Raw genomic sequence first — 26,659 nt, forward strand, 5'->3', positions numbered from 1 at the left:
ACGAATAAACCACATTACAAGAAGAACCATGTGGTCGATGATTTGATTGACTAACCACATGAAATTTGGTGGTGGAGATTCTGGATAATAGTTACACGGTTCAAGGTTTCTGCTATCAACATGCAGGCTCTTGCTGATTGGTGTCCTAACCCGGGGGGACCCAATCACCAGAACCGGTACCACTTCGTGGGACATTTGGCCACAAATCAATTGTGAACTTTTTTATTTTCCCTAACTTGTTGAGTCTGAAAGACTTTTATTTTATTTTTTTAGCATTTGCCTGGACCTCAAGTTAAAACCGCTCGTTTTTGTCACTTGATAAGGCAGTTAAAAAAAGTAAGTCCATGAGCTAGCAAAAATGCACATATACTCTTCAGAAAGCGGAAAAGGACAAATGAGGCAGAAGAAGAAACTGCAAATTTTAAGAGCAGTTTTGTTTAACATATGCGGTTTTCAAGCCTGCCCTGCATAACCCTGCTATTAAAAAACATGCAGCTAATGGTAAGATGTATTTTTAATCGTTGGGTTTCACTTTTATAGGCCGTAAAACACATTGTACGGCTGTAACTGAGCGTGCCGTAATCTTTGTCGAGTTTCTTTTTTTGTGCGCGGCGGCTTTAAATGCAGCTGAGCGCCATGCGGAAGTAACGTCGCAAGCTCAGCTGACGCGCGTCCGCACCGTCAACTTTGTTTTGTTTTCATGTGCCTCGATCGCCTCGTCTGCGGCTTCCTGTTTCCGTCACCCACCGCCGAAAAAGAGCCGAGGCCTCACGTCCGCAGTTCGACTCGGACCAGCAAGCATGTCCGAGGCACCCGAGGCCGATGTCGACGAGTCGCCTCGTTGTCATTTAGCTCCTCTCATAACAGTTTCCGATCTGCCCGGTGCCACCGCAGCAGGTAAATCCGCGACAGCAATCCACTGTCACATGGTTGGAGACGTTCACTCAAGCATTTGGTCACTTAAAAGTCGGCAGTTGTCAAATCGCAGAGGCTGCAATTAGGGGTAAAAAAAACAACAACAATTTTGGTTCATTTCGATCAGTTGTAAGCTTTATTTATGTGTATGTAACGGAAACATGAAAACCTTAATTGATAACAACTCAGTTCTGTTTGCGTTATTCTTGTAATCTGATTTATGATTTACTGATGTTTCTGATTATTTTCATACAGTAATTTATTGCTTGTGATTGTTTGAAAAAATACACTGATAGAAAAAAAACATCAAATATTCGATTGCAATCGCAATATTGAGGGGAAAAAAAAATTGAAATTATTTTTCAAAATCGTTCAGGTCCAATCCCATTGACGGTGAAGTCTCAGTGACCAGCGTGATTGTCATGCACATGAATTTGTTTCTTTACTAATAATGGATGTGAATGGTGTGTCCGGTGCAGGTCGCAACCTGAAAGAATGGCTGGAGGAGCAGTTCTGCGACAAGCCTCTGGAGCAAGACGACATGCGGCTGCACAACGCCGCCTACGTGGGTGATTTGGACACCCTCAGGAACCTGCTGCAGGAAGAAGCCTTTCGGCAGTAAGGCTTGCAATCGTAGTCCGGGTGTCAAACGCCTTCGCCAATTTGTGGCCACTGACAAAGCCGCATCGGGTGTGACGAAAAAGTGTGACTTTAGTCGTGTTGAATTTCAATGTAGCCTCACTTTACTCCTCCTTACATTGCTAGCATGACTTGTTCATGATGGAGTATTGCCAAAAACGAAATGTCGCCGGTTTGCTATCGCGTTTTTTGGGAATGATCATCTGGCAACCTCTTCCTGCTTCTCTCACCAAAAGTCATCCAAGCTTCCTCTTTTTCAGACGCATCAATGAGAAATCGGTGTGGTGTTGCGGCTGCCTTCCCTGCACGCCTCTGCGCATCGCGGCCACAGCAGGCCACGCCGCCTGCGTGGCTTACCTGATCACCCGAGGGGCCAAGGTGGACCTGGTGGACGTGAAGGGCCAGACGGCGCTGTACGTGGCCGTGGTCAACGGTCACCGCGACTGCGTGCGCATCCTCCTGGAGGCCGGGGCCGACCCCAACGGGAGCCGCCACCACCGCAGTACGCCGCTTTACCACGCCGCTCGGGTCGGGCGGCTCGACGTGCTGCAGGAACTCATCAGGTTCGCTCGGGAGAGGGTGGGGCCAAATCCCGTTGGGGCGCCGTTTGTTTGAGAATCACCCGACTGTCCCACTTAGCGGAGAAAGGACAGGGAGGTAGTCTCTCCAAATAAATTCGATTTAATTTGATTCGCTTGGATGTCTTGGCCACCAGGGGCACAGTACAATACTGACATGACTAAACATGAAGATGGTCACGGCTTTTCAGTAAGCCGCAGTAATGTTAGCCATTCTTTGCAGAGGATAGAGAATATAGCTTGTGAGTGTTATGTTGTCTGTGTTCATGTGTTGCCCCAATGTTTGCGTTCAAATATATCTTGCTTAACACGGCGCCACAGATGCTATACCATAGCCAGTCTTTGGTGTTTCTCATTATGTGTTAGCATTAAGCTAGCAGACTTGAGTTATGTGGTTGTTTTAAACATAAGCGTTGCTGTCGCTGCTTTATGTTTAGTTTGAACGGTAAGCCTGAAGTGAGAGTGTCCTGTTTTTTTTTGAAGAATTGTTGACTTTCTGGCAAACTATTGCTTTTTGCCACGTCTGCGTAGTGCTTGTCACTGCAATTTTTGCCCACAAGTCAAAGCACCAAATCTCGATGGCTCGTGGCTTAAAAAAAAGTTCAAAATTCATGTCAGTAAGTGACGTGACGTGACGTGACGTGGTTTCAGGTTTAACGCCGACGTGGACATGGACCACCTGCTGGGTCCTCGTCTCCTGCTCAGCGCCCGCACCCTGAACACGTTGGTGGTGTGCCCGCTGTACATCAGCGCCGCCTACCACCACCTGCACTGCTTCCGGGCCCTGCTGGAGGCGGGAGCTCAGCCCGACTTCAACTACTCGGGGCCCGTTTGCCGCGACGCGCTGAGCCGCGGCCTGGCCTCCTGCCTGCTGGACGCCGTGCTGCGACACGGCTGCCAGGCGGCCTTCGTGCAACTGCTGCTGGACCACGGGGCCCGGCCGGCGCACGTGGCCTGGGACGAGTCGGAGGCGGACGCTTCGCACCGCAGGAAGGTGGATCCGGAAGCACTCAGGACCTTCCTGGAAGCCAGGAGTGAGTCAAAACAGTTTACTTGATACGAATGAAGCAGATGAATCCATCCCTTTTCATACATCTCAATGGGGCTGCCAATACCGCCCCCTGCTGTCGACCGAAATGGACATCAAGAGTGGCCTCGGGCTCGCATTGTCAACATCACGTGACCAAACCTGCGATAACTGAAAACGGATGGATTCATTTGCTAAATTCGTATTCATTCCAGTGCTTCGAATATGTTCCCATTAGGTCCACGAGTTGAAACACGGCATTCTGATTAACATTGCCTTTGTGGAATATGAGTTAAGCAGCAAAATGCACCCCTTTTTAGCCATCTCAGGGGGCGGCCATTTTGTCATTTCTGTCGACTGAAAATGACACCACAACTACTCAGGGCTCAGGTAACGACCGATCACGGCTCAGCTTGAGAAAACAGGTCGGCCGTGATTGGTCGTTGTGAACAGTTGTGACAGAAGTGACAAAGTGGCCGCCCCCAGAGATGACTAAAAACAGGTGGATTAACTCTAATTCCGCAAACGCAATATTTACCAGAATGCCTTGTTTCAACTAGTCGGCTTGCATAGAACATATTCTTGAAAAATATATATTTAGGTTGACTTCCACTTTAAATGCCCAAAAACGACTTAATAATCCAAATATTCATTGCCAAGGTGGACTTATGTCATTTTATGCGTTTTCCATTGGATGGGCTTGCTATGGGTGTGACGCGCTGGCCCTTTAAATTTTAAGCAGTTTGAGGAGTGGTAATGAGCACTTCAGTGCCTGCGTTTCACTAAATCATTATTTTGCAATTGAAAGCCATTCCTAAATGTTGGATTTAGCTTTTGCGACAGCAAAAATGTTCATGTCAAAGTGACTGTTTTGTATATGCTTGTTTACACACACACACACACACAAAAACGAATTTTCTCTGGATTTTGGGCAAAGCGGCTGATTTTCATACAACTTAACATCATAAGAGCACAGTAAACGGGAAAATCAAATGGCGAGTGCAAATGACTGACTTTGAAAGGGTTTACCGATGATGTCATTTCCCTCCCGTTGGCCCCACCCCCTGACTGGTTCACCCAATCACGTTGAGTTCTCGCTCGTGCCATGGGCACAACTGCCATGAAGCCGTCTTCGTGCTGACGTGTGATCCCAGGGGAGCTTTGGAACGTTGCCGTTTCGGAGTCATCTGAGCACATTCCAGTACGTGTCCTAATATCTTGTAGAGTGGACTGTGGTGTGGCGCTTGAAAATCAATGTTCTCAGCCGCTCAGATGGATTTCCAAAAGCCCGTAATGGGCATCGAGATGTTTCCGGTATGTGGCCCGTCTCTCACAGTCTAAACGGTGAACTCCACAAAGGTTTCACTTTAGACGTTTTTGAACGTGGCTTTACATTAGTCGTACATTAATTGTAGCAAGACGTCCGTCCCTGCTGGCCAAATCCAGCCACAGTTGTGAAAAGGACACTTGGGCCTCATCTTTAGGAAATGAGCTCAAATATATACATCAATAAATCAATTAGAAATAAATCTTTTTCTAATGCATATGTAAAATAGCTGATTAATATTTAATATTACAATTTATAATAACTCGTAACACATTGCTTGTTTAGAAAAATGAAGAAATGGTTTAACCAAGGTTAGGTGGGAAAAAATGGCTGAAGTGATGAACAAAAATTAAATAATACATGTTCATTTTTAAAAAGATATTCATTTTAACTCAAGTAGTTATAATTCATGAATCTTTTTTTTTTTTTAATAAAATGGAAAATGTTTGCATTGAGCATCTGTAAAATTGTTCAAAATAAATGTAATGCTCTTAACACAAGAAATGCAAATAAATCAATACCATTTAGATGAACCATTTTTGGGGGAAAAAATGTCTAAAATTCTATTTTTAATTCATTCAATTTATGAAACGATTATTTAATGAAATAAAAACCTTTAAATGCATATGTAGCATTTAAAAAAAAAAAAAAAAAAAATTCGAATGAGAGGAATTCATCCAAACAAAAATAAATCAATATTTATAAATTAATGAAGCCATTTTTTGCGGGGGGGAAAAAAATCCCGGCTAAATGAATGCTACTAATACTCCGGTACTCCTGATCATGCAAATGCTTGATTAAAGAATGGCACCCGCCCCACCCTTCTCCTAACCCGAATCTGAAAATGATTCCTAACTTGGAAGCTCAAAGTTTTCGTAAACTGTTGCCGATGCATTAGCATTAGCGCGCAGCTAACCCGAAGCCTCCCAAAAACACAACTCGTCCAAGCTTTCCATCTTCCTGATCGGTCATGTGCGTCTGTGCTTGCTGGCGCCTCGTCCAGGCTGCCCTCGCAGGTTGACCCACGTGTGCCGCGTCGCCGTCCGCCGAGTCATGGGCAAGAAGCGTCTGCACCGTATACCCTCGCTGCCGCTTCCGGAAGCCATCAAGAATTTCCTGCTTCACCGAAACTGACAACGTTGGGCTTCTTGGCCACCTTCGACCGTCACCTTTCGCACTTTGCCTGATGCTCGTTATTTATAGTTGGATGCAATTTATTACTGTATTGACTGTCTCTTATTTATATTCATCCAAGATGTATGTGATGTATGCACGTGTGCACGTCATCATGCGTTACAACTGACCTAAGCATAAATGTGGAACTAGTGGCTATGAAGAAGGTCAAAGTTTTATACATGCATTAGTTGGAGAAGAAATGTTATAGCATGCTCATCTAGCCGTGTATTTTTTCTTTTTAAAGCACATTTAATACTATGCTACAAAGATCAATAATCGTGAATGGTCACTTTTTAGTGTGTTTACTGAATGTGCTGCCCTGACTCTCTTTTTTTTTTTTTTTTTTTTTTTTGTATTTTGCCTTGAACGTCTTATTTATTGATATTCAATACAAAACATGAGTCCTCTTTTCTCGACTATTTGTTTTTGTTGTCTAAATTGACGCGGGGGGGCTTTCGGGCAACACCAGGATGTGAAATCATTCTTCCCGAGTAAGGTGGCTTTTCTTTTTTCTTCTTCTTTAGGGCCTTTTCTGTGAAATTCTTAGTAGTCTTCCCTTACAGAAAGAAACCCCACAATGGACGCTGAAATAACTGACAAGGAATTCATTTTTTTATAATGACTGAATCATTTCTCCTGAAAATCAAGCACCTCTTGAAATGTCTTTATGCTCATTCAAGAGGTCCTGTGCTGGAATTAGCAAAGCACCCCCAGAATATAACTCGGCCTCCCTTCTCCATGTATTTGTGCAGTGTTAAACATTTGATCAAGTCAAGAAATCTTTCCACAGTTTGGTGAAAACTAAAAATGATTATTTAGTTATTCATTTATTGATTTTCAACATTTTGAAATCGGCACTATACCTCAATTTGAGCCGGCCCGCTTCTTCATCCGGCGCAACATTCCACCACTGAAACTCATTTCTCTGTTCAGGATTGCAAGTAAATAACGTCAGTTGAATTCATCATCAAAAATAATAATGTGCTCAATTTTGGGGGGGGGTAAACGTGTGTATAATTTTGAGGTTGATGACAACTAAGACGGTTAATTCATTCATGTTGGACTTGCACTTTACACCTCGTTTTTGCCGTGCAACAACGTGAGCATTGAACGGCCTGTCACAGTCGACACCGGAGGCTCGAATTGCCAATTTGGATCCCACAAATCAGCCGAAATCAGTGGCGCGCTTGGCGGCAGCTTCTCCGAGGTCCCTAGATGGCACTGTCCTCCTTTCAAGTGCGCCACATCCCTTGACACTCTGCCTTCCTTCCCTTTTCTTTCCTTCTCCCCATCTGTCATCCGTCTCGAAGCGGCACGACGTGACACGCTTTCGGGACTTCTTTAGGACGGCCCGGACACAAAACAGGATCAGCAACTCCGCGCTGGTGCTGAGCGCGCGGTTGATAAACCGCCGTCTTCCTGTGGGAAGGCTTCGCTTTCAAACACACTCTATGACGCCGCTTGATGTGGGAGCGTTCATTGCCGTTAAATTAGAGGGCAGTGAACAACTGCAGCCAATGTCAAAGGAAATTTCGGGGTCCACTTGTGAAAAAGTCAATCCTCTTGAAGGCTAGTTGCGGAAGACGAGCTGTTGATGTCGAAACAAGTTGTATGAGCCAAAGACGAACCCGCCGGCTGCGATTCATCACGAACGAGACCGATTCTTCCTTCTGTGGTCACGATTGATTCAAGTCACCTCGCGGCGGAAGTGGCAAAGCAGCCCCAGGACATAACGCGGAGCAGATTTTCCGACACCGGGCGGTGCATTTTGCTCCCGAATTGCCTCGATAGTCTTGAGGTTGTATTGTTCCCTGCACCCCGTCGTGCGGGATGTAGCGAAGCAAGCCCGGATTATAATAAGATTTCTGTCACTGGCCGGTACGCTCCGCCCCAGAATACCACGATTAGTCTCGATATCTCACTGCACCTTGTGCAGATTCAAGACTCGCCGTGCCAGATGTAGCAAAGCGGCCCCAGAACATTCATGAGCTCCTGTTTTCGCACCCATATCTCTGCCTTTCGGAACAACTGATGAGCGGCAAAGCGAAACAACGTCTTCTAAGACAACCAAAACGGTCCAGTGCCGCGAGAATGAAGTCACCTGAATGAAGGAGAATATTCACGGGCAAGCCCGACAAGTTTGCAAGCGACTCCACATCGCCTCGGCTGTTTCTCAAGTGCGCAGACCACCAAAAACCGGAGGGACGGGGAAAAAAGATGTTCAGCGTCGCACAAGGAGGCGATGACGTTGGCTAAACTGCCTGCTAACCGCACATATAAGGATGTACGACTGCAAATATCGAACAGGTGAAACGTTTTCGATTGTCGACCGGGCCGTTTTCGAGGCAAGTCAGGGAGGAAGATTCATTCTTGACGCCAGCGGATCGTCGCTCCAAATGCTCCGATTATCGGTACTTCAGATGGCACGGCGACAGGTTTCGAATTCCGTTTGCAAAGTTGAGCAGTTTTCATTTGTGCCGCTCTCATCATTTGAGCTTGCACTTACTCGTTACCATTTGCCAATTGCCGTGTGCTTTAATTCGCATGATCTCATTCCAAAGGCAGTCCGGAACTCTTCCCCCCCCCCCCCCCCCCCCCCCCCCCGCCCATTACAGCATCACAAGAACACACGCACGCATGCACGCGGATATTCTGCTGCAATTATGTCTTGAAGCAACTTTTTCTCTCGCCACACAAGCGAGGTCAGTGGACTTTGTCCAAACAAATAACAGAGGTCCAATTTGCGAAAAAATCCGGACGGCTTCAAAGTGATTTTGTCGTTAAGCGTTCCAAGCAAAATAGCCTCTTTTCCATTTGCGCTCGTGTCGCATCAGTTTAGCGAGCCTGAAAGTATTTCCCGTTTTTTTTTTTCATTCCCAAAGCCTGCGCGCCAGCGTTACGACTTGCATGCCGCTCTCGACGCGACACACGACACATCCCTTCGACTTTATTGATCTAATTAGGACGTATATAGCCGGGAATAGGCAGCCTTCTAAAACGGTGCTTGAATGAAAAACCTCAAAGCGGCTTAATGAGACTTAATTTGACTGTTTTCCAAAAGCGCCAGTCGTAGTGAAATGTGGCAGGAAGGATGTGAAGTGATTGCCTCTGTAATTACTCGTTGCCGTCTGTTACGCGGCTCTTATACTTAATTGGTTCCCTCTCATTTGACTGATGTTTTGGTTATTGTGTACGTAATAAAGTCTGTCCGGTATGAGCGTTCCCCTGGCACGAGTAATGATGCTTTATAAACAAAAGAGAAAAGTGTCGGAAAACAGCTGCGGACAGGGTTAAGCCTCTTCAACAAGTGCTACATCAAGTGGTGTCAAAATGTTAACTACAGTACATTAGAAGTAATGATCAGACATGATGAATAGCTCGGCAGTCCTGGCCTTGGAAAACAAACCCGCAACGCATGATTGTACCTTCTGCTCTAGCCGCTCCAATACTGTAGTGAAAGTCGGGGGAGCCTCGCCGCTAATCCACTACACAGGTGGCAATTGTGCTCCCACTCTGCACGCAAGTTGACGGACGGACGGACGGACGGATACCTGTTGAAAACAAAAAGGCCGATTCAGCTTTATTATTTATTATTCTTGATTTGACTTCTTTGCGAACTGACTGTACTTAAACTGCTAGCAAACTTTCCATGTAGCCTCACTTCACTGATGCCCCCCCCCCTCGAGTCTCTGGCCAAAGCGTACACCCCGAGCCCGATAATGATTTTCAAAGTGAAAAAAAAATCAACACAGAGAACGCATCCATCCATCAAAACGGCTGCGCTAACAATGCTATGCTAGCATTAGCACTGTAAACAAGCCGGCGACTGCTACGCAGGTAGCATGACTTGTTCGTAGTGGATTTTTAATATAACACAAAATGTTATAGGTTTGAAGTTTTACATTGTTGTCGAGTAGAATCGGTTAAAAACAAAAAAGAGGTCATGTTTATCACCCGTCAAGCAGAAATGCTGCTAATTTTGCATCGCTTCTGAATCCTCAGCTGCCTGAGGTCCCTTTCCTCCGATTCTCTTTGCTAGTCTTATGCCTTGTCGTTAGCAAACGAGAGAAGGGCTTTTTACAAAAATATATATATATTTTTTTTCAACTTCTCCAGGAGTGGATAATCCAAAATTGTTTCGGCAAAGCTCCTGAAACCCAAGCTAGCAAGTCTGCGCGTGGCTGCTCAGGTGTGCCCACTGAGTGCATACAAATGACTGACACCTCGCCTGTTATGCCTTCAGTCTCCAATTGGTTGTTTTTCTTCGGGTGCAGTGGTTTTGTGGATAGCAAATTTGGAGGCACAGGAAGGCCCCAGAGAGGGATTTTTTGTTGTTGTTGTTTTTAAATACAGATCATTTTAGCACAGCTGGGCATTTTACTCAAAATTGAGCGTCCGTTATTCGTCGTCCGTCGCACTGTTAATATTGACTATCCTTGAAGAAGGCCACCATTTAGTCCCGTTCAGATGGTGTTGAAGTGCAATTTGATACGCTATTCCGACTTCAGCCCACAGTAGCCGACACCTGTCGCGCGGACGCCACCCGCTAAGCGGTTGTGCTTTGCGTCCGTCTGATTGGGCGCTTACTATTATCAAGTGCGTCTCTACCAGCTCCCGCTCGTCGCGTAATCGACCGTTATTTTCAAACATTTGGTCTGTCTCGTGGGTGGGTGGGAAGGGGTGAGCAGCCCCCGTTTTTTTCCATGCCCGCAGGTTGGGTCTCTGGTGTGTGATTCCCAAGCCCTCAGGAAAGCGCAGTTTACAACATTCCCACAGTGGCGGCCACTGGATGACTTTCTTCCTCTTTTTCTCTCGCCTGTTAAACTGAGATTTTGGCTTGGCCACCTCGTTGTCAGCGGTTTGGGAAGCTGCCCAATGCTTCCCAGCTCTTTTTTTTTTTTTTTTAAAGGCAGGGCAAGGTTGAGAAGGAGGAAGAGGCGTCCCACCCCCCACAATTCCACCCTGAGATCTTCTCACTCGGCATGGCAGCTCCACAGCTTTGTTCCATGTCCAAGTTAGCCCTTACCAGTCCAGCCCACCCCCACTTTTCTTCCCTTACGATATTCTTGGTGGCGGAAATTCCTCACCATGTGTAACTTAGTTCTTCGGAAGTAATAAGGCATGGGTAGTTTACTGTAATGGACATTGTCATGATGTCATTAACCAAGATTGGCCAACCAAGATTTAAACTAACAAAGAGCTGGATGTCCCTCACTGTATTATGTTTGTGCGTTGGATGAGAGGAAGTTTTGTTAATTTCAAGTTAAAGGGGGGCAGCAGCCGTTAGTCACAAAGTATATTTCAATTTGTGCATAGAACAGCTTAACCGACTACGTCCGTCCACTTTGTAAGTTGCTTGCTCTGCCAAAGGACAAAAAAAAAAATTGTTACCCCTAGCATATTTTCCACTTGGACACTTGAATATGATGGTTTTCAAAACAATGAAATAATGTCTTTGTGAATCACTATGTCATAATTTTGAATGGATATTTATTTTCTTCTCTGTGTTGTAATGGTGTATTTGTTCTAATTAAGTTCTGTACAAATCGGAAGGACACATACGGGTTGACGGGAGAGCTGAATGAGTCCGAAAAATAATCTGATTGCAATTTTTTTCCTTCGATATTGCGATTGCGATTTAATATGCCCTTATTTTTTTTCTTCCCACGTATTTTTTTTTTAAAACATTTACAAGCAATAAACGAATCTGTATTGCAATAAACTATCCGATTTATTATACCGAAATGTTTCGCTTTTATCCGCTTAGGTTCGTGCCAAAATAAAGACAAATGAATATATATATTTTTTTAAATCATAAACCTGTTACAGAACGGATGAAAGTGGACTCTGGAGGCACCGCTCTGCGTTGTATACAAGCAAGTGAAAAGTGCCAACTTGATTTTCCTTTCAACCAAATCGCTTTGACGTTACACATCAGAAAAAAAACAAGCATAGGAGGAATTACGTCATAAGAGCGTCATGAGTGTCAAATTTGGATGAAGCCAGCTTCCTGTTTAATTCCATAGAGGAGGATGCGGCTCCTCCGGCTTGTGAAGCCTTTTTTCTGGGAGCGTGTGCGAATGTGCGCAATGGGGTTGACGAGCCCTGCGAGAGCATCTCATGCATTCAATTTATGGCCGGCCACTTATGTTTAGTGCATGTGTGCAAGCGACGCCCACTCAGGATATAGCTCACCTCATGTGCAGCGAAGGCAGGAAATGATAGAGGACGCTATCTCCGGTCGACCGCTAATCGGAGATACGTTTAGCCGAGGTTGTCACGCGCATAAATCAACGTGGACGAGCGCCACTGCTGCTAGCTAGCAATTAGCTGAGCTCGTCTCTTTAATCGGCCGCCTGCCTGCGAGGGATGCCACTCTCTCTTATTTCCTCACCCGCCGATGGAGGTGGGAGGGGGGGGGGGGCTTTAATCAATGCAGCAGGTGGGCAGGTGCTGGACTGTGAGGTGTAGTAGACATATTCTTTTTTTTAATTTTTTTTTTTAAATCACCAGGTGGCCTAATATCATGCCTGTGACTTGTTTTTGTCAAAACAGCCCAACGATTGCAGTACACTTTAAATTAAATTAGGCCGTTTTGGGGGGCGGGCCTGTCGCCTACAAGTGAGGCCGTCCCCTATAACTGCTACTAGCTCGTACTTGCCACTTATGAAGCTAAAAGAAAAAAAAAAAAAAGCAAACTTTATAGTGCTCACACGGCTCTCAAAGCCAGTGTGGTTTTTTATTTTCCCTCATAAAGGCAGCACTTCATCAGCAAGCAGCTAAATTACATTTGTCAATCAGTTTGTGGATCCATGTATGTGACGCATCCTGTGGACACATCCTCAAATAAAAATACACCCACAGCGTCACAGAAATACAACTACGCGAACATAAAAAAGTATTCAAGAAAAGTGTTAAAGCGGCCTCATTTTACCTTTTTCTTTTTTTTTTCAAGCAGTTCAAGTCCAATGATTATCTTGAAATTGCACAAACCTATGTGGTGAACTGCTACAGGTTAAAAAAACACAAATAAGGTTACATAAAACTGCCAAATAATGCACAGAAATAAACAAAAAGGCACCGTCCTCAGACTTGAACCCCACGAGCACGTTTGGGATGAACTGACAGAAACGTGAAAGTAAAGCAAACTACGATGCTCCAACAATATTTGATTTTCCTTGTCGAAAGAATGCCGTGAGTGTGTTCACTCAGCTGACACACAAAATCGGAACTTTTTTCATGAGTCAAAAATTCAGAATGCGTTTTGGTTTCCAGATTCATCACTCGATTTCTTTCGAACAGTTCTTTGTACATTTTGTAGCCGCTTATCAGAAGCAAATGTTAATTTGGGCGTCCGACAAAGCGCAATGCAGCTCTGCTTACCTTTTGGAACGTTTGGAACGCCTCTCATCTCGGGGAACAGGCAGATAACAAACGATTGAATTGGTTATTGATTTTTGACATTCCAGAGACACAATTATTTGTGCGCACACACTTGAAAACTTGAAAAGTGTTTTTTTTTTTTTCTTTTTCACAAATGGTTCCCTTTGAATAGGGCGAAACATCATTCACAATTCACTTGTGTTTTCGGGCAAGGTTTTTTTCCTTTCGAAACGTGTTTTGGATTAGCAATTTAGTCAGCGTTTCCTGGGAAACACCGGGGCGTAACTAATCATTCAAATATGAGAAGATGAAAGGGCGAATGTGGCTCGCCGCGCAGCAGAAAATCCGGCAGAAACAATAAGCCTAGGTTTTTAACAAGGCTGTTTATTTGCACATGATATTGAGCAGATGGATAACGATGAGTCAGCCAGCGCAAATAGAAAACGCATGCCACTTTGGGCGTGAATGCTTTTCAACACGGCTCAACGAAGCCACGTCCCTCCGCACGCTTCTCACTCAATCACAATAAAAGCTGGCACACCAGCCGCAACACACGATGCGGGCGACGCGCTTGACATTGCCGCGACGGCAGCTCCGTCTTTCGGCCGGTCGTTCTTTGCTTCCGACATTTCCGCCTTTGAATTGCGCTTACCTGAGAGGCGATTCAGCAAGGCGTCAACATTATCGGGTCACGAGCAAAAGGTACCAAATGACTGGAAAAACAAAATGAAGCTCAAATGTTGTTCATGTGATTTGCCATGACAGCAAACTTGGATTGTTCATCGTTTTCTCTCATGTGAGTTATTGTTGACGGGCGGGCGTTGCAATTATGGACAAAGACATTTTCACTCACGGAGGCAGCACTTCCTCACCAAGCTGAATTGCACTTGTCAATTTTGTGATTCTCAAGTGTGGGCGTCCCTCTCGTGTTGTCCGCAAAAAAAACTCAATGCCTCAGCACAGTTCAGTTTTATTTCACTTGTAGAAGCTGTTCGTTTTAATCCATTTATTTAGGTACAAATTGTCCTTATTGCATTATGTGACCGTGGATGATTTTTTTTTTTTTTTGAATCCAGTGCAGTACATTTGTTCCATACAGTTCAATTGAATTTGACTTTTAAACGCAATACAGTTGTTGAATCATCTCAAACTATTTTCAACCATTTCTTTAGGTGTGCTTTTTATTTGCTCAATTCATAATAACTTAGAGCACCCTCAATTAAAATGATTTGATTTCATCTGAAGAGTAGGAGAACAAAAAAATGCTGCTTTTGCCTTTGAACTCTTGAATGATATCCAGCCGCAGGCACAAAGGAATGGGTGTCGAGTTTGGGGTGCGCTTTTCGACAACATATTTGCGTGCACGGCCGCGGCCATGATGAACCTTCCACGCTTTGGATTGCTGCTAACTGCTTTTGTGTATTTCTTTTGGAGTGTGGAAGAGCCACGCGGGAAATGGGCCTGTTGTTTATTTGCCTGCATGGCGTAAACATGTCAGATCTTGATACTCTTTTATTTATCACAATCCACTTGACATGAGCTAATGGAGAACACATTTTGGAATGAAAGCACGCATGTATCACTGTATACGTGTGTGTGTGTGTGTGTGTGTGCACATGTGTGCGTATGTGTGTGTGAATACAGGAATACAGTAGGGATTTTTTTTTTTTTTTTTTTACTAGACAGTGTTGCTGGGTGCGCAGTATGTCCCACACGTGGGCGGCAGTTGTAAGCCCATACACAATCCCAGAAGTGTTAGATGTATTATGTGTAAAAGTTAGATATGTTTTGTAAAACAATAAATGATATTCGATCTTGATATTTTTGCTGAGTGAAGAATGAAATATTACTATTATTATTATTATTATTAAAGCTTTGAATTAAAAGTCCTACGTCAGTTGCTCAGTTTCTTCTGCTCCCCAGTGGATTCAGAGATTTTCTTCTATATGCATTGTCTTTCGATTAAAATGACTGAAAATATGCAATTTCATAGACAATACATAACAATAGATAATGCACTCTAAGACCCTGCTATATGGAGTAAAAGCCCCCCCTTACACCTGATCTTCAATTTCGTTTTAAAAGAGGAACTAAAACGCATCCTTGAGGAACACCGATATTACTTGAGACCTGAAATCAACACAGTAATAACGCACAGATGACGATAACCCATCTACTAAATGTGGAAAGTAGACATTTCATTTTTTCAATGCTGGTTGTTTTGCCGGTTGCTCCTTCGCAACAATAAGACATTCGAAGTTAAAGTCTGCCTTCCACTTATTTGCCTTCCGTGGCTATGTATATGATTACTGTGTACATGTTGCATGCACACAATAAAGAGGCGGCGAAAACATAGTCACGGCATAGCAATCACCCGACAGACAGACAAACATGGATTTTTCTGCATGCAGAGCCAGTGACAGCAGGACCCGTCAGAGCCGCGCAGCCACACTGAAGGGCAAATTCATCATCGCGCGTGATCCTCGCTGAAAAAAAAAACCTCATCCAGCTGCGGTTTCTTCTTTTGAATTTACTGCCACATCTGTACCCAAACAAGTCCGCTTTTAGGATCAACACACATGTCGACAGTCACTTTAGGACATCTCCTCAGTCCCTGTGTGTGATGTCATACTGCGAGGCATTCTATCATTGGTAAGAATAATCAAATATGGGTGCCATTTGACCAGGTCGGAACATGTTGTCACAGCTGTCATTTCAGGGAGACACTGTGCTGTTCTTCACAGTTTCAAACAATTACTGCTTGTTTTCAACTTGCTGCTCTCCAACATGGAGCCGAATGGCAAAACTTGCAACAGGTGATCGGTGAGTGGGCAAGACATTTCCTGGTTCAATTGGACTCGCCACGTGTCAATTTAGACTAGGGATAGACCGATAATCGGCCCCGGCGCCGATTCAGTATTTTGATCGGTATCGGCCGTTTTTTTAAAAATCTGACGGCCGATCATAAATCAATTTAAAACTGTTAACTTCAAGGAAGTATTTCTTTGAATTTTCAGTGAACTTTGTTAGAGGTTCTCCTGACCCTGGGAACACAATGCACCATTTATTTTTATTTGGAATCAATACAATGCAATATCTCTTTTTTGTTAGAATTTTACAACAAAGATGACCACGCTGGCAAACATTTATAATCATTCAGAAAAAGAAAAAAAATCAACATTGTGCAAATCTAAAAAAATGTTCAACATATGCTCCAAAACGATTAAACAAAGTTCAGGGTTTTATTTTTTTTACTTTGGCGCCAATATTTTCCTTTTTGGTGAAAACGAATATCGGCGCCAAATATCGGTTATCGGCCCCCTTGACTACTAATAATCGGTATCGGCCCTGAAAAAAAGACATACCGGTCTCGTTCTAATTCAGACGCTTGAATGTGTGTTTTTAGAATGTAAGGAGGAAGACGCGGTAAAGCCACACAAGCATGCAAGTTACACGCAAACTCAACACGGGAAGGCCCGAACGCACATTCGAAGGCCCAGACATGCTAACCGCTACTTTGCCCTGAAAATCAACCGCCGCGGACGGAAGACGGCAAGATGTTCCTCTCGCCTGCGCAAGGCCTCGCTCTTGCGGCGAAGGACCGAGCGCGCCCGGCCTCTCTTCGTGTCGCCGCCTAACTCGAAGCATCTTGTGGGGATGAGCGTAGGATGTGACTGCAGAAAATAAAAGAATCATAACAGGAGGATCAAAGAAGTCGTGCAAATCTATTCCTTCTGGACACGCCGGCTCTGGCATAAAACAAAGGCAGTCCAAAGTCAAGACAGACTGAGCGCCGAGCGGCGGAGGAAGGATAAAAGGAGAAAGAAGAAAGCCGTGAACTCTGCGGCTCGCGAAGCGGCTCATCGGCAGCACGTGCGGCCGCTTGATTTACACGCGGCTGCTGCGGCCCGCTTCCAAAAGTGGTTCACCTCCACCTGCTTCCCGCGAGCGGCATCTCGCAACACAGCTGTGTCAGCGCCATAATTCTACTGTCAGACTGCACTTTGTGTCATAACTTACCGGAACGCTTCGTGTCAGTGACTTCTTTTTTGAATAACGCAGATGGTCCCGGCTTCGGCTTCGGCTTCGGCTTCGGCTTCGGCTTCGGTCAGCCTGCGTTGCCACTTGCGTACGCCGCGTACAACCGAATGTGATCATTCTTGCTTGATAAGGACAAACGTCATGTAAAGTATGTTGTAAAATGTAAAATCAATGATTAAAGTTGATGAAGAAATGTCCTGAAAGCAAATTCAATTGTATCAGCGGGTTGTTAAAAATGTAACAATCAAGCAGCGGTGTCGCGGCCCTCGCTCCCCCTTTTCATGGCACAAGCGACGCCCCTATTTTGACGTAAGCAAAACAGCTTCACAATTTGTGCACGAGACCTGCTTCAATATTTGTCTCAGTTTGACAAATTTCATAGGAAGATTTTGGCAAAGTACAACACCTGTAATTGGCCCAAAATGGCTGCTTCAAAACCAAAATGACTGGCTTCCTGTTCAAATTTCCAAATGGCTCTTCAAAACTTTTTTTGTCCGTCTTTCATGATCCACATGACGGCGTACTTTCATGTTCATTAGTGAAAGAGGTGTCAGGTGTTTTTTTTTTATTTATTTTTTTTTTTTTAATACCCCTTTTGGTGGCCTTTCCTTTTCCTCATCCATCTCTCGAGACTACCCGCTTCCAATGGGGGCTCACCCAACATTCCGGGAGGCGCTACTGAATGGTGAAACAGTCAAACAATCCTCCCCCAAAAAAATCACACTTACAGTCCAAAGAAAGAAGATTATAGATTACAATGCATATTATTACCCAAAGCTGCATGTTTATTCTTTATGGATGCGTATCCATCATTGTGTCGATTTTTGACATTTCGATTTGAAAGTATGTTGCCGGGGCTGATTCGAAAGAGCAAAGCTGCATGAAACAAAGAACAAAGCAAGCGGGAAGATCCAACGAGCGCACTGGGCCACACTTGAACAATGCCGAATGTTTCGAAACACTTCAAAGAATAGCAGGACTGAACACAAAAAAAAAAAAAAAAAAAAAAAAAAACATAACATGAGAAATGTTCGCTGCCCCGGCCACAAGCTTCTCGGGAGGAATAACAATTTGAATTCCCACAAGTCGTTTAAAAGCCACTGCAATGAGAAATCATTTTACATCTCCCCGATCCGGGCGACCCTGATGTTTGGATTCGGTGCTTTTAGCGTTCGCAACGTCTTGAGATTGTCACTTTGGGTGCATTTTAAAGGAAAAAAGTGAGGTGTTTACCGTGTCAATCAGGACCTCCTTCAAGCTTCTCGGCAACAAAGAAGTTGTTGTGTGACAGTTTCGAGGAAGTCGGCCCACTTAGGCTACGGGGGCCTTTGAGATGGCCGCAAAAGAACAGCAGCTGAAGAAGTCCATAACTCATCCGCAAAAACAAACTCCCATGCCTGTAAATAAGAGCCAAGCACCCCCCCGAAGCTCAACCCCCGAGGGTGACACTCAGCTTTTGTGGTTTCGCTTTAGGAAGGCAAACAACGCTGCAGACAGGAAAGGATGACACATTTCAGTCAAATGTGACGCGAGTTAGCTTAAAACATGCCGATTGATCCATCGCAAAAACTCATAGCTTAAGATTTGTTTTTTGGGGCGGGCAAATATGTAACTATGCACGTTGCGAGTGGGACAAAACATCAATATTGTCATACGCCGCGTCATTTCCACCACTTTGCTGCCGTTGTCAAACCACAATGAACTGATTTAAAAAAATGTCTGCGACCCCACGCGACTGAAGTCAACAAAAGTTAACTCAAGTAATGTACCAACAATAATAAAAAAAAAAAAAAGAAAAAAGGAAAAACAAACACTTCGAAACAATTCATCACCAATGTGATGTACTCAAAAGTTAAATATATCTGCATTGATCTGGATTTTCTTTTTTTTTATGATTAAAAATCCACAATAGAGGAAGCCTGTTTACCACTGGTGATACTGGTAGCACACTTGTTGTTCCTTTATTTGTCTCCGGCAAAAGCTTCAGGTTGTCGCCTGATTTACCTTTTAGTGGAAGGATTTGATATCGTAGATATTGAACAGGTTTAACAATCACAATTGTTGTCACTTTACGCACCGCAGGAAAATCGCTCAAGATAATCCTTCAGTCGTTGAAGTCAAACGCCGGAGCTTTTCCGCTGAACTGGTGACATTGCCGAGCCGTGGCCTATTTTACAGTCCAAGGGGCTACTTCCTGGGTGGTCGCTTCACTACCAGCGGCAAATATTATTAGGCCACGGTTATTACAGTTAAATGAAAAGTCGTGAAATAACTAAAAGTAACATTGGAAAAAAAAAAAAAAATTTTCGTTAATGAAATACAATCAAACTTTGGTATTGCTGTGCATGCGTCCAGTAGAAGAAAGGTCAAGCAGCTGTTTGAGAATTGTAGTTTATTTTCTTAAACAATAAGTAAATAAATTTATAATTAACGATCAATTATTCATAAGTAAATAACAATAATACACAATAATGTGTGGCCTTTGTGGCCTTTTTTTTTTGTTTTTCCAATCTTGCACTCGCCAAGTACTCCATTTACTAAAAACAAAAATGAATAAAAACTAAGAAAACTGCTCTGAAAACTCATTAAAACTAAGCATTTTCCAAAAAGGTAATATGAATAAAAACAAAGAAAGCTGCTCTGAAAACTCATTAAAACTAAGTGGGTTTGAAATATTTTTAGCGTAGATTTGCGTTCTGAGTTTGGCACATTTTCGGGTCGTGTCGCCGAGGAGCCCCTCAGCCTTGTTTTGCCAATTTAATGGCGTCAAATCCCGTAAAAAACGCGTCAAGTCAAATAGAGTAGGAACAGCCCAGTAGAAAAGGGGTCGTGAATGACAATTCCTTAATTCGCTAATTGTGATCATCCATGTTTGCGTGAATCCATTTTCCTTCCACGTATAAGCGCGCGTGTGCGTCTGCCTTCTGGCAGCAGATCCTGGGTGGCCGATGCCGGGATTTGAAAACCCCACCGCGGCGTTTTTCGTCTGAACTTATCGCCATATTGTTTTGAAGGCCGCGGCGGACCTCACAGACTGCGCTTATGGCAAGCGAGAAACACACGGAGGCCTTAGGAAAACCTCGCTTAAGGTCATCCGTGGCAGCCGGCATGCAAGGCGGCCTACAAAAATACACAGTTCGTCCCTCTTGACGGCCATCAGTACACACTTGTACAGTCGTGGCACGGCAACGGCGCATGCTTGCGCTGACATCTCCAGACAGTGAAAAATAAACGGAAAGGAGGAGGGGGGAAAAGAAGACGCAGAATGAATTCCAGGGTTGTGAGCGAAAGGAAAGCCGAGCCGAGCCGAGCCGAGCCGAGCCGAGCCGTCGTACGCCACGACGTCCGCGCGCGGACGTATCCTCGTGTCATAAAGTTGAGACCTTAGCCGAGGAGAAGAATGAAATCCGCAGTCGTTAAAATACTTTTGAGGAGACGGGATGCTTATCAAATAATATGAACCACATTGCGCCACTTTGGGCTTGGAGTTGGGGTAGTGGAGATAGCGCTAGCTTTTCAAGTGCGCTTTGATGTCTGGACCTTAAAAGGTGGTTGTGGGAAAATCAAAGACGTCGACTTAAGGACGCCGGAGCTCTGGCGTCTGTTTCGCGGTGCCTCGAAATAGGAGTGACCTGGCTCGCCAGATTTACGAGCTCAGAGCCGTCGTTGGGACGTTGTTTTGCTTTGACTTGCGAGCAGAAATTTGAGAGGCTTGAATTCCCTTCACGGGCACCAATTCGGCAGATGGTCGACAATTCTTCAAAAAAGAGGCTTCGAGCTATTTATTATCACCCATTTGATGTTTACTGTCTAACTAAACATAAAAACAAAGAGAAGTACTCATTTGTCTATTTAAAACAAACAAATGGCTCGAGATAACCATTTTAGCTTAATGCTAACAAACAATGCAAAACGTCATAGACAGGCTAACTAATCCGTAGACAGCAAATACAATACTCACACTTTACCCATCGCACTGAAGCAACAAAAAAAAGTGTCAAAAACGGTTTTATTCTCTTTTATTCTTATTTAATGAAGTGATTTTGTAGTTCATAACCTGGCCTGCCGTCAGATGGTATAAGCACGGCGCCGTTCGGCTGGTAGAACCGCACAACAAAACTTCCCCCCGTGTTGTTGCCAGGCCTGATTAAAGCGCAAGACGATGGCAGGGCTCTGTAAAAACACCAATCCCCATTTCCTCATAATAAACTTGGAGAGAGCGATGGTCAGGAGGGGAAATATTTTCCATGATGGTCTTTTCATTTTCCACCACCAGCAGCAGACCAGGGCATCAATTTCAAAGGCGGAAGCCAAGGTCACTCAGACCAGTTGAATTCTTCCTGCTGCTGTAGCAAAAATATTTTCACTTTGTTACTTTGACTTAGCTAATTGGAGCGGGTGCTTTGATTGGAAACATAAGACAGTGAGTGATGTTAAACAGACGCTTTTTTCCCCCCCTCATTCAGAAAGTTCATGCATTGTGTAATTCGTCTTATGTAATATTTTGGACTTTCAGATCACACTGGAATTATGACTTTACAGTTTCCATCCCTTGATATAGCTGATATTTAATGTTCATATTTTTTCATATCATTCATATGAATAATTTGGCATGCCTGTTTTGCCTTATCGTTGTGTTGTCATTCACAAAGACTACTTTAACGGTGAATTTTATCTTGTGGATGAATAAGAAATATCTCACTAGCTCGCTAGCTAGCCTAGCTAGCTAGCTAGTTAGGTAGTATCTGTCCATCTATCAATCCCTCCCATCAATGTAACTTTTCGGTTGTTGTATTTTCTTGCCTTATACATAACAGCAGTGACAAAGAAAGGCTTGGCCAGTCATTTAATTCTTGTGTGTTCCTATTGGCTCAGCGGCGCAAAGTATCATCATCTATGTAGTTGACAATGCTGTGTTCGGCTGCAGCGGGCAAAAAGTCATGTTTTTTTTTTTAGTATCGCAACATGACGGCGACGATATTGCGGCATATTTAATATTGCGATGTCGCCATTATCATGACATCCCTACTCACAACTGGGTGAGTCGTGGCCTTTGTTGATATTGATCGAAAGGGGTGAATCTAATCAAGCGATTATTGGTACTGTATGTGTACACCAGGCTTGAGGAAATCACTGAAAAACCCAAATGATGAAAGGATGATCCAACTTGTTATTGTGTAACAAACATCAAAAGAAGTACTAAATATGCCATTTGGTTGGCGAGTCACCACCGATCGAAAGTTCTCTGGAATACCGTCGCGATATTCCCAAAGCGCTTGTCTCTGCATCCCAAATGAGCGTTTGAGGTCTTTCTACGTGCACTTGAATCACGGATCGCATGAGTGCAGCCGCCCGACCCGGCGGTCTGTCTTTGCCATTTCCCTCTGATGTTCTCAGTCACCCCGCCCTCAAATTCCTCCGGCATGTCTCATTCCTTTTTGCCGCGGGCCAGGCCGGCTCCCCGGGGGCTCATCTTCAGGAGGAAATTATTTTTCATTGCCACCAAAACGCCGCGACTGGGGCCGGCGATGGTCGTGCAGGTTGGAAGGTCAGACTTCCTCCCGCCACTCGCAAGGTCAGGCCGACCATCACGTGCGCCATTGTTGACTCCACGAAGCAACATGGGGTTGTATGTCATAGAAAAGCTCCTAAATGGACTTCTTGAAAGTCATGGGTTCTGTCCAATCCATCTTCACCCGAGCGACTCTCGTCAAGCGTCGTGGACGCTTTTGACCTTAAGGGCCCTCAAAAGTATCGCTTCGAGAAGGGATGTCCTCCACTTTAGGATTCCGAGACATTCACCCATTTTCAAAATGGTCTTACCCTGTCCGGGGTCACAGACTGCTGGAAGCCCATCCCAGCTGACTTGGAACCGAGAGGGCGGGGCACACCCTGGACCCGTTTGAGGCGCACAAATTATTTTGGACCAGTTTTGCGTGTGTCCAAGTTCAGGAGAAAAAGATGTATGACTTTTTGCTTCGAGAATGTAGCGACTCATCACATTGGTTACGTGCTTCTGGTCATTCAGGTGACTCAGCAGTACGCTCATTGATCACAGTTGCCACGCAGTGGTAGACCCAAATATTTAGCTCATTTCTATTGTAAAAACACAGATGTGCTTTTCCTCGCAGAGGCCCAAAAGTCAGGAGGAATTAAACAAGGAAGCAGGAGGACGAAAAGGAAGGCCCGGGAGAGTTTGAGTGAACTGGCGCTTCCCAAAGCTGCACGGCAACCCGGTTTGCTGTTGCTGTTGCTGTTTGAAACATGCGATTTTGATGGCGACCGATCCTGGGTGTTCCCAGTCTCTTGCCAAAAGTCAGCCGGGATGGGGTCCAGCTCATTGATGAACCAAAGGAAGGCACCGGATGGACGGACGGGTGGAGTCACTCTGACTCAAATGATTGGACATCAAGTGACGTTAGCCCAGAAAAGCGTAAACAAACACAGTGCAGCTCGACCTCTGATGTGCAGAAGTCATGTCTAGTCCTGCATCCACCTGTGGGTGGGGGTTTCAACACCCACCTTTTTCCTGCTGAATAGGGTTCAAAAACTCAGTTTTCCCCCATCCCCCTTGTCTGCATTATTCATTTCCGTTGATACTGCACTTTCCCCAAAAAGAAAAGGTAAAACTGCGACATTTGAAACATGCATTTTCTGTGCAGCTAGAAGCCAGACCTTTAAGTTTACTGCCAAAGGAAAAATTAAACAAAGAGAACTGTGCCTTGTGCTTTGAAACCACATAGCATTAGGCTAGAGGACTTAACACATTACAGGAAATGCAATAGACAGGCTAACAAAGGGCATCTATGCGGCGCTGTTATAACACTTTAAGGGATGGATATTTGAACGCAAACTGTGCTGCATGTGTAGACAGACAATATAACAATAGTCACATGCATATATTCTTTATCCTCAAAAAAAATTAAATTATACTAAATTGCTAAATCGTGCGCACGAGCCGCGATGAATTCATCATGGCAGATGCCGTTTAATTCGTCACCTTCTATTTGTTTATGTTATGACAATACATTTTTATAAAGTATATGGTAGAGATATTTTTGCTTTTGTGGGTTGGCAGGCTGGAACAGATGATTGGAATGGACATTTGGAGGTTACCAATTTTGCGTCATGAACTAGTTTGCACAGATTCTCATCCAAATATTTACAATCAATTGTGACGGCGCTGCGCCGTGAACTGAGGACCGCCCCCGTAGCGAGAAGGAAGGCCTTTGTTGAAGTGCTTCTTGTGACAACAAAGCTGACGGATTCGATCAACTGTTGGGCCGTCTGCTGTCTTCGGGCCCTGGACCTGATACACTTTTTGATTTTTTTTTTTTTTTTTTTTTTTTCATAAATTCCTTTCCCCGCTGTGTCTTTTTGTGTCCTTCTCAGTTCTCAGTCCTTCTCACTCATTTGCCCCCCGCCCACACTTCCACCTTCCTCGACTAAAATGTTGAATCACAATGAATCATTGATTCTCGTTTTTCGCTCATGGATGTTTAGTTTTTTTTCTCCCCCAGCTCCTGGGAATCTAATTTCCTGTTTCTGCTCCTGTCAACTGATTGATGTTTATGTTTAACAATCTGTTTCTGTTTTCCACTCTTTAGACCTTCTTTCCTCCAAATCCAATTCTTTGTCTTTCTCCCCCCAGATTCGCTCGCCATTGTCTACACGGAACGTTCCGACGTACCAAAGGATAAAAAGAGGGCTTAGTAGTTGGCAGCAGTTGAACCGGTTTGAAAACGGCGACATCTCCAATATGCATCTCGAACTCCAATATACACATCCGAGTGGCGACTTGAAAGCGGAAGTCAACCCGAACGTATTTTTTTTTTCACCAATGTGTTCTATGCAGGCCCACTCGTTGAAACACGACATTCGGATGAATATTGCGTTTGTGGAATGTGAGTTAAGCCGTAAAAAATGCGCCCGCTTTTCGCCATCTCATGCAGGGGGTGGCCATTTTGTCACTGAAAATGACATCACAGTTGATCGGGGCTCAGGTAACGAGCAATCGTGGCTCAGTTTCAGAAAACGGGTGAGCTGTGATTCCGTCTCAGTTGGCCAACGTCAGATTGGTCTATCTAGGCCTTTATGCTGCTGCACAAATGAACTGCACTCTAAAAACAGTTGGGTTAAAAATAACACCATTTTGGCTCAACAACGGACCAATCCACTACTTGGGTCGATTTGATCCAACTCTGCAAAACAACCCCAAAAAGGGTAGTTTTTTTTTTTTTACAAAACAAATCCAAAAATTGGACTGTTTTGTACACAACAACGCAAGAAAGTGGGTCAAATTGGCCCAAATAGTGGATCGGTCCATTTCTGACCCAAAACGCTGTTATTCTTAACCCAACTGTTTTTAGAATGTGAGTTCATAACGTCAGTTGCCGGTACAGTCGTAAAAAGAGGACCCCCGAAATGGTTAGGTGTATATCTGAGCAGGAAGTTGCACTCCCTTATGTAATGAAAGCAGCTTCCCCTTTTAATACGATTTTGGACAATTTTGCTCTCTGTCAGGTCAGGATTGTGAAGTTCTTCCACGCCAAACCCCTCCAAGCAAGTCATGCATTGGGAAGCAGTCCAGACGGGAACGGAGAAGGGCCTTCCCAAAATGCTGGAAACAGACTTGGAAGGATGAAAAATGAACATCTTGGGCTTTAAGTTAGCTTTCAACCTCTTTCGAATTGTGTGTGTTTGGGGGATGTGGCCGGGATCAGCATGCGGTACCTGCAGCGATCGTTGACCACAAAGATGCCTGCGTGCGAATGCCACCTGGTGCCATCATCGTATTGCGTGGGGGGATTTTGAATACGGCTTGTTGCGTCATTCCCATTTCAACATGTGTTTTCTTGGCTTATTCTGTTTTCGAAAAAGCCTCCCGGCTAAACGCGCGATGTTTTGGTGCACGCCGAGGTACAATTGGCGGGGGGGTTGGCGCTCCAAAGCCGGCCCCCCTACTGCAACTGTCAGCCGCTCATGGAAACCAGACCTTTAATTGCTCTCAGATGGCCAAGCGTTTGGTGCGAGACGCAGAGTGTGACTGCGCGCTCCGGTCGGATTCCTCCATTACGCCAACCGTTGCGTCCAAATGGGTGTGGGAGCACGTCAGGCCCAGGCCAAATAATTGCAACGTTGATAACAAAAATTCTTCTGCAGGACGTTTCTGTGACAAATTTACTCGCAGTCGAGTGTTTGGCTGCGGATCAGACGAAGAATAACGTTGAGATGTTTGCATGCTGCTCGCCATCTGCTGTCATTGACACTTCAAACCGGAAATATTGACTCGAAAAGACACATTCTTGCGATTGCAATCTTTGAGTTTGAAACAGAGCAAAATGGATCCATTTGTCTGCAAGCAGTTGACAGCACGCAGCAGATTGTTTTTGCGAAAATGCGGTCTCAGATGTTTGGGACGTACCATTTTTCTCGGGCGAGAGGCGGAACGTCGAGCAGAACAGTTGACAACGAACCAAATCTTGTTGAAGCAACTAGTTGAAACGCTGTGGTCGTGTTTTGCCAGTAGGAAGCAGCCAGAGGATATAATGAGACAACAAGAGGCGGAGCTTC

General features: G+C 44.6%; 1 protein-coding gene across 4 annotated transcripts; it reads left to right on the forward strand.

Annotated features, from left to right (window-relative positions):
• Positions 1 to 375: 375 nt before the first annotated feature.
• On the forward strand, positions 376 to 25,748 carry asb1 (ankyrin repeat and SOCS box containing 1). Of its 4 annotated transcripts, none has more exons than XM_086051158.1 (6): positions 376 to 501; positions 759 to 897; positions 1,395 to 1,533; positions 1,815 to 2,117; positions 2,784 to 3,166; positions 16,452 to 16,868. In XM_086051158.1, the coding sequence occupies exons 1-6, from the start codon at positions 445 to 447 to the stop codon at positions 16,730 to 16,732; spliced, it is 1,302 nt and encodes a 433-aa protein (XP_085907284.1). In that variant the 5' UTR covers positions 376 to 444; the 3' UTR covers positions 16,733 to 16,868. The 4 variants fall into 4 exon arrangements, with proteins under 4 accessions (XP_085907284.1, XP_085907287.1, XP_085907286.1 ...); XM_086051161.1 differs by lacking the exon at positions 16,452 to 16,868 and adding an exon at positions 25,610 to 25,748 and having other exon boundaries at positions 377 to 501; XM_086051160.1 differs by lacking the exon at positions 16,452 to 16,868 and adding an exon at positions 5,490 to 6,069 and having other exon boundaries at positions 379 to 501.
• The last annotated feature ends 911 nt before the right edge of the window (positions 25,749 to 26,659 follow it).

The sequence above is a fragment of the Filicampus tigris genome, chromosome 14, assembly GCF_054856515.1.
Source record: "Filicampus tigris isolate MCC_2025a chromosome 14, RoL_Ftig_1.0, whole genome shotgun sequence".
NCBI classification, from domain to species: domain Eukaryota; kingdom Metazoa; phylum Chordata; class Actinopteri; order Syngnathiformes; family Syngnathidae; genus Filicampus; species Filicampus tigris.

Bases quoted from the DNA above. Each gene is read 5' to 3' on its own strand.
- asb1 (XM_086051158.1), top strand. From the start codon at position 445: ATGCGGTTTTCAAGCCTGCCCTGCATAACCCTGCTATTAAAAAACATG. The intron at 502-758 runs GTAAGATGTATT...CCGCCGAAAAAG, and splicing joins TAAAAAACATGCAGCTAATG to AGCCGAGGCCTCACGTCCGC. The intron at 1,534-1,814 runs GTAAGGCTTGCA...CCTCTTTTTCAG, and splicing joins CAGGAAGAAGCCTTTCGGCA to ACGCATCAATGAGAAATCGG.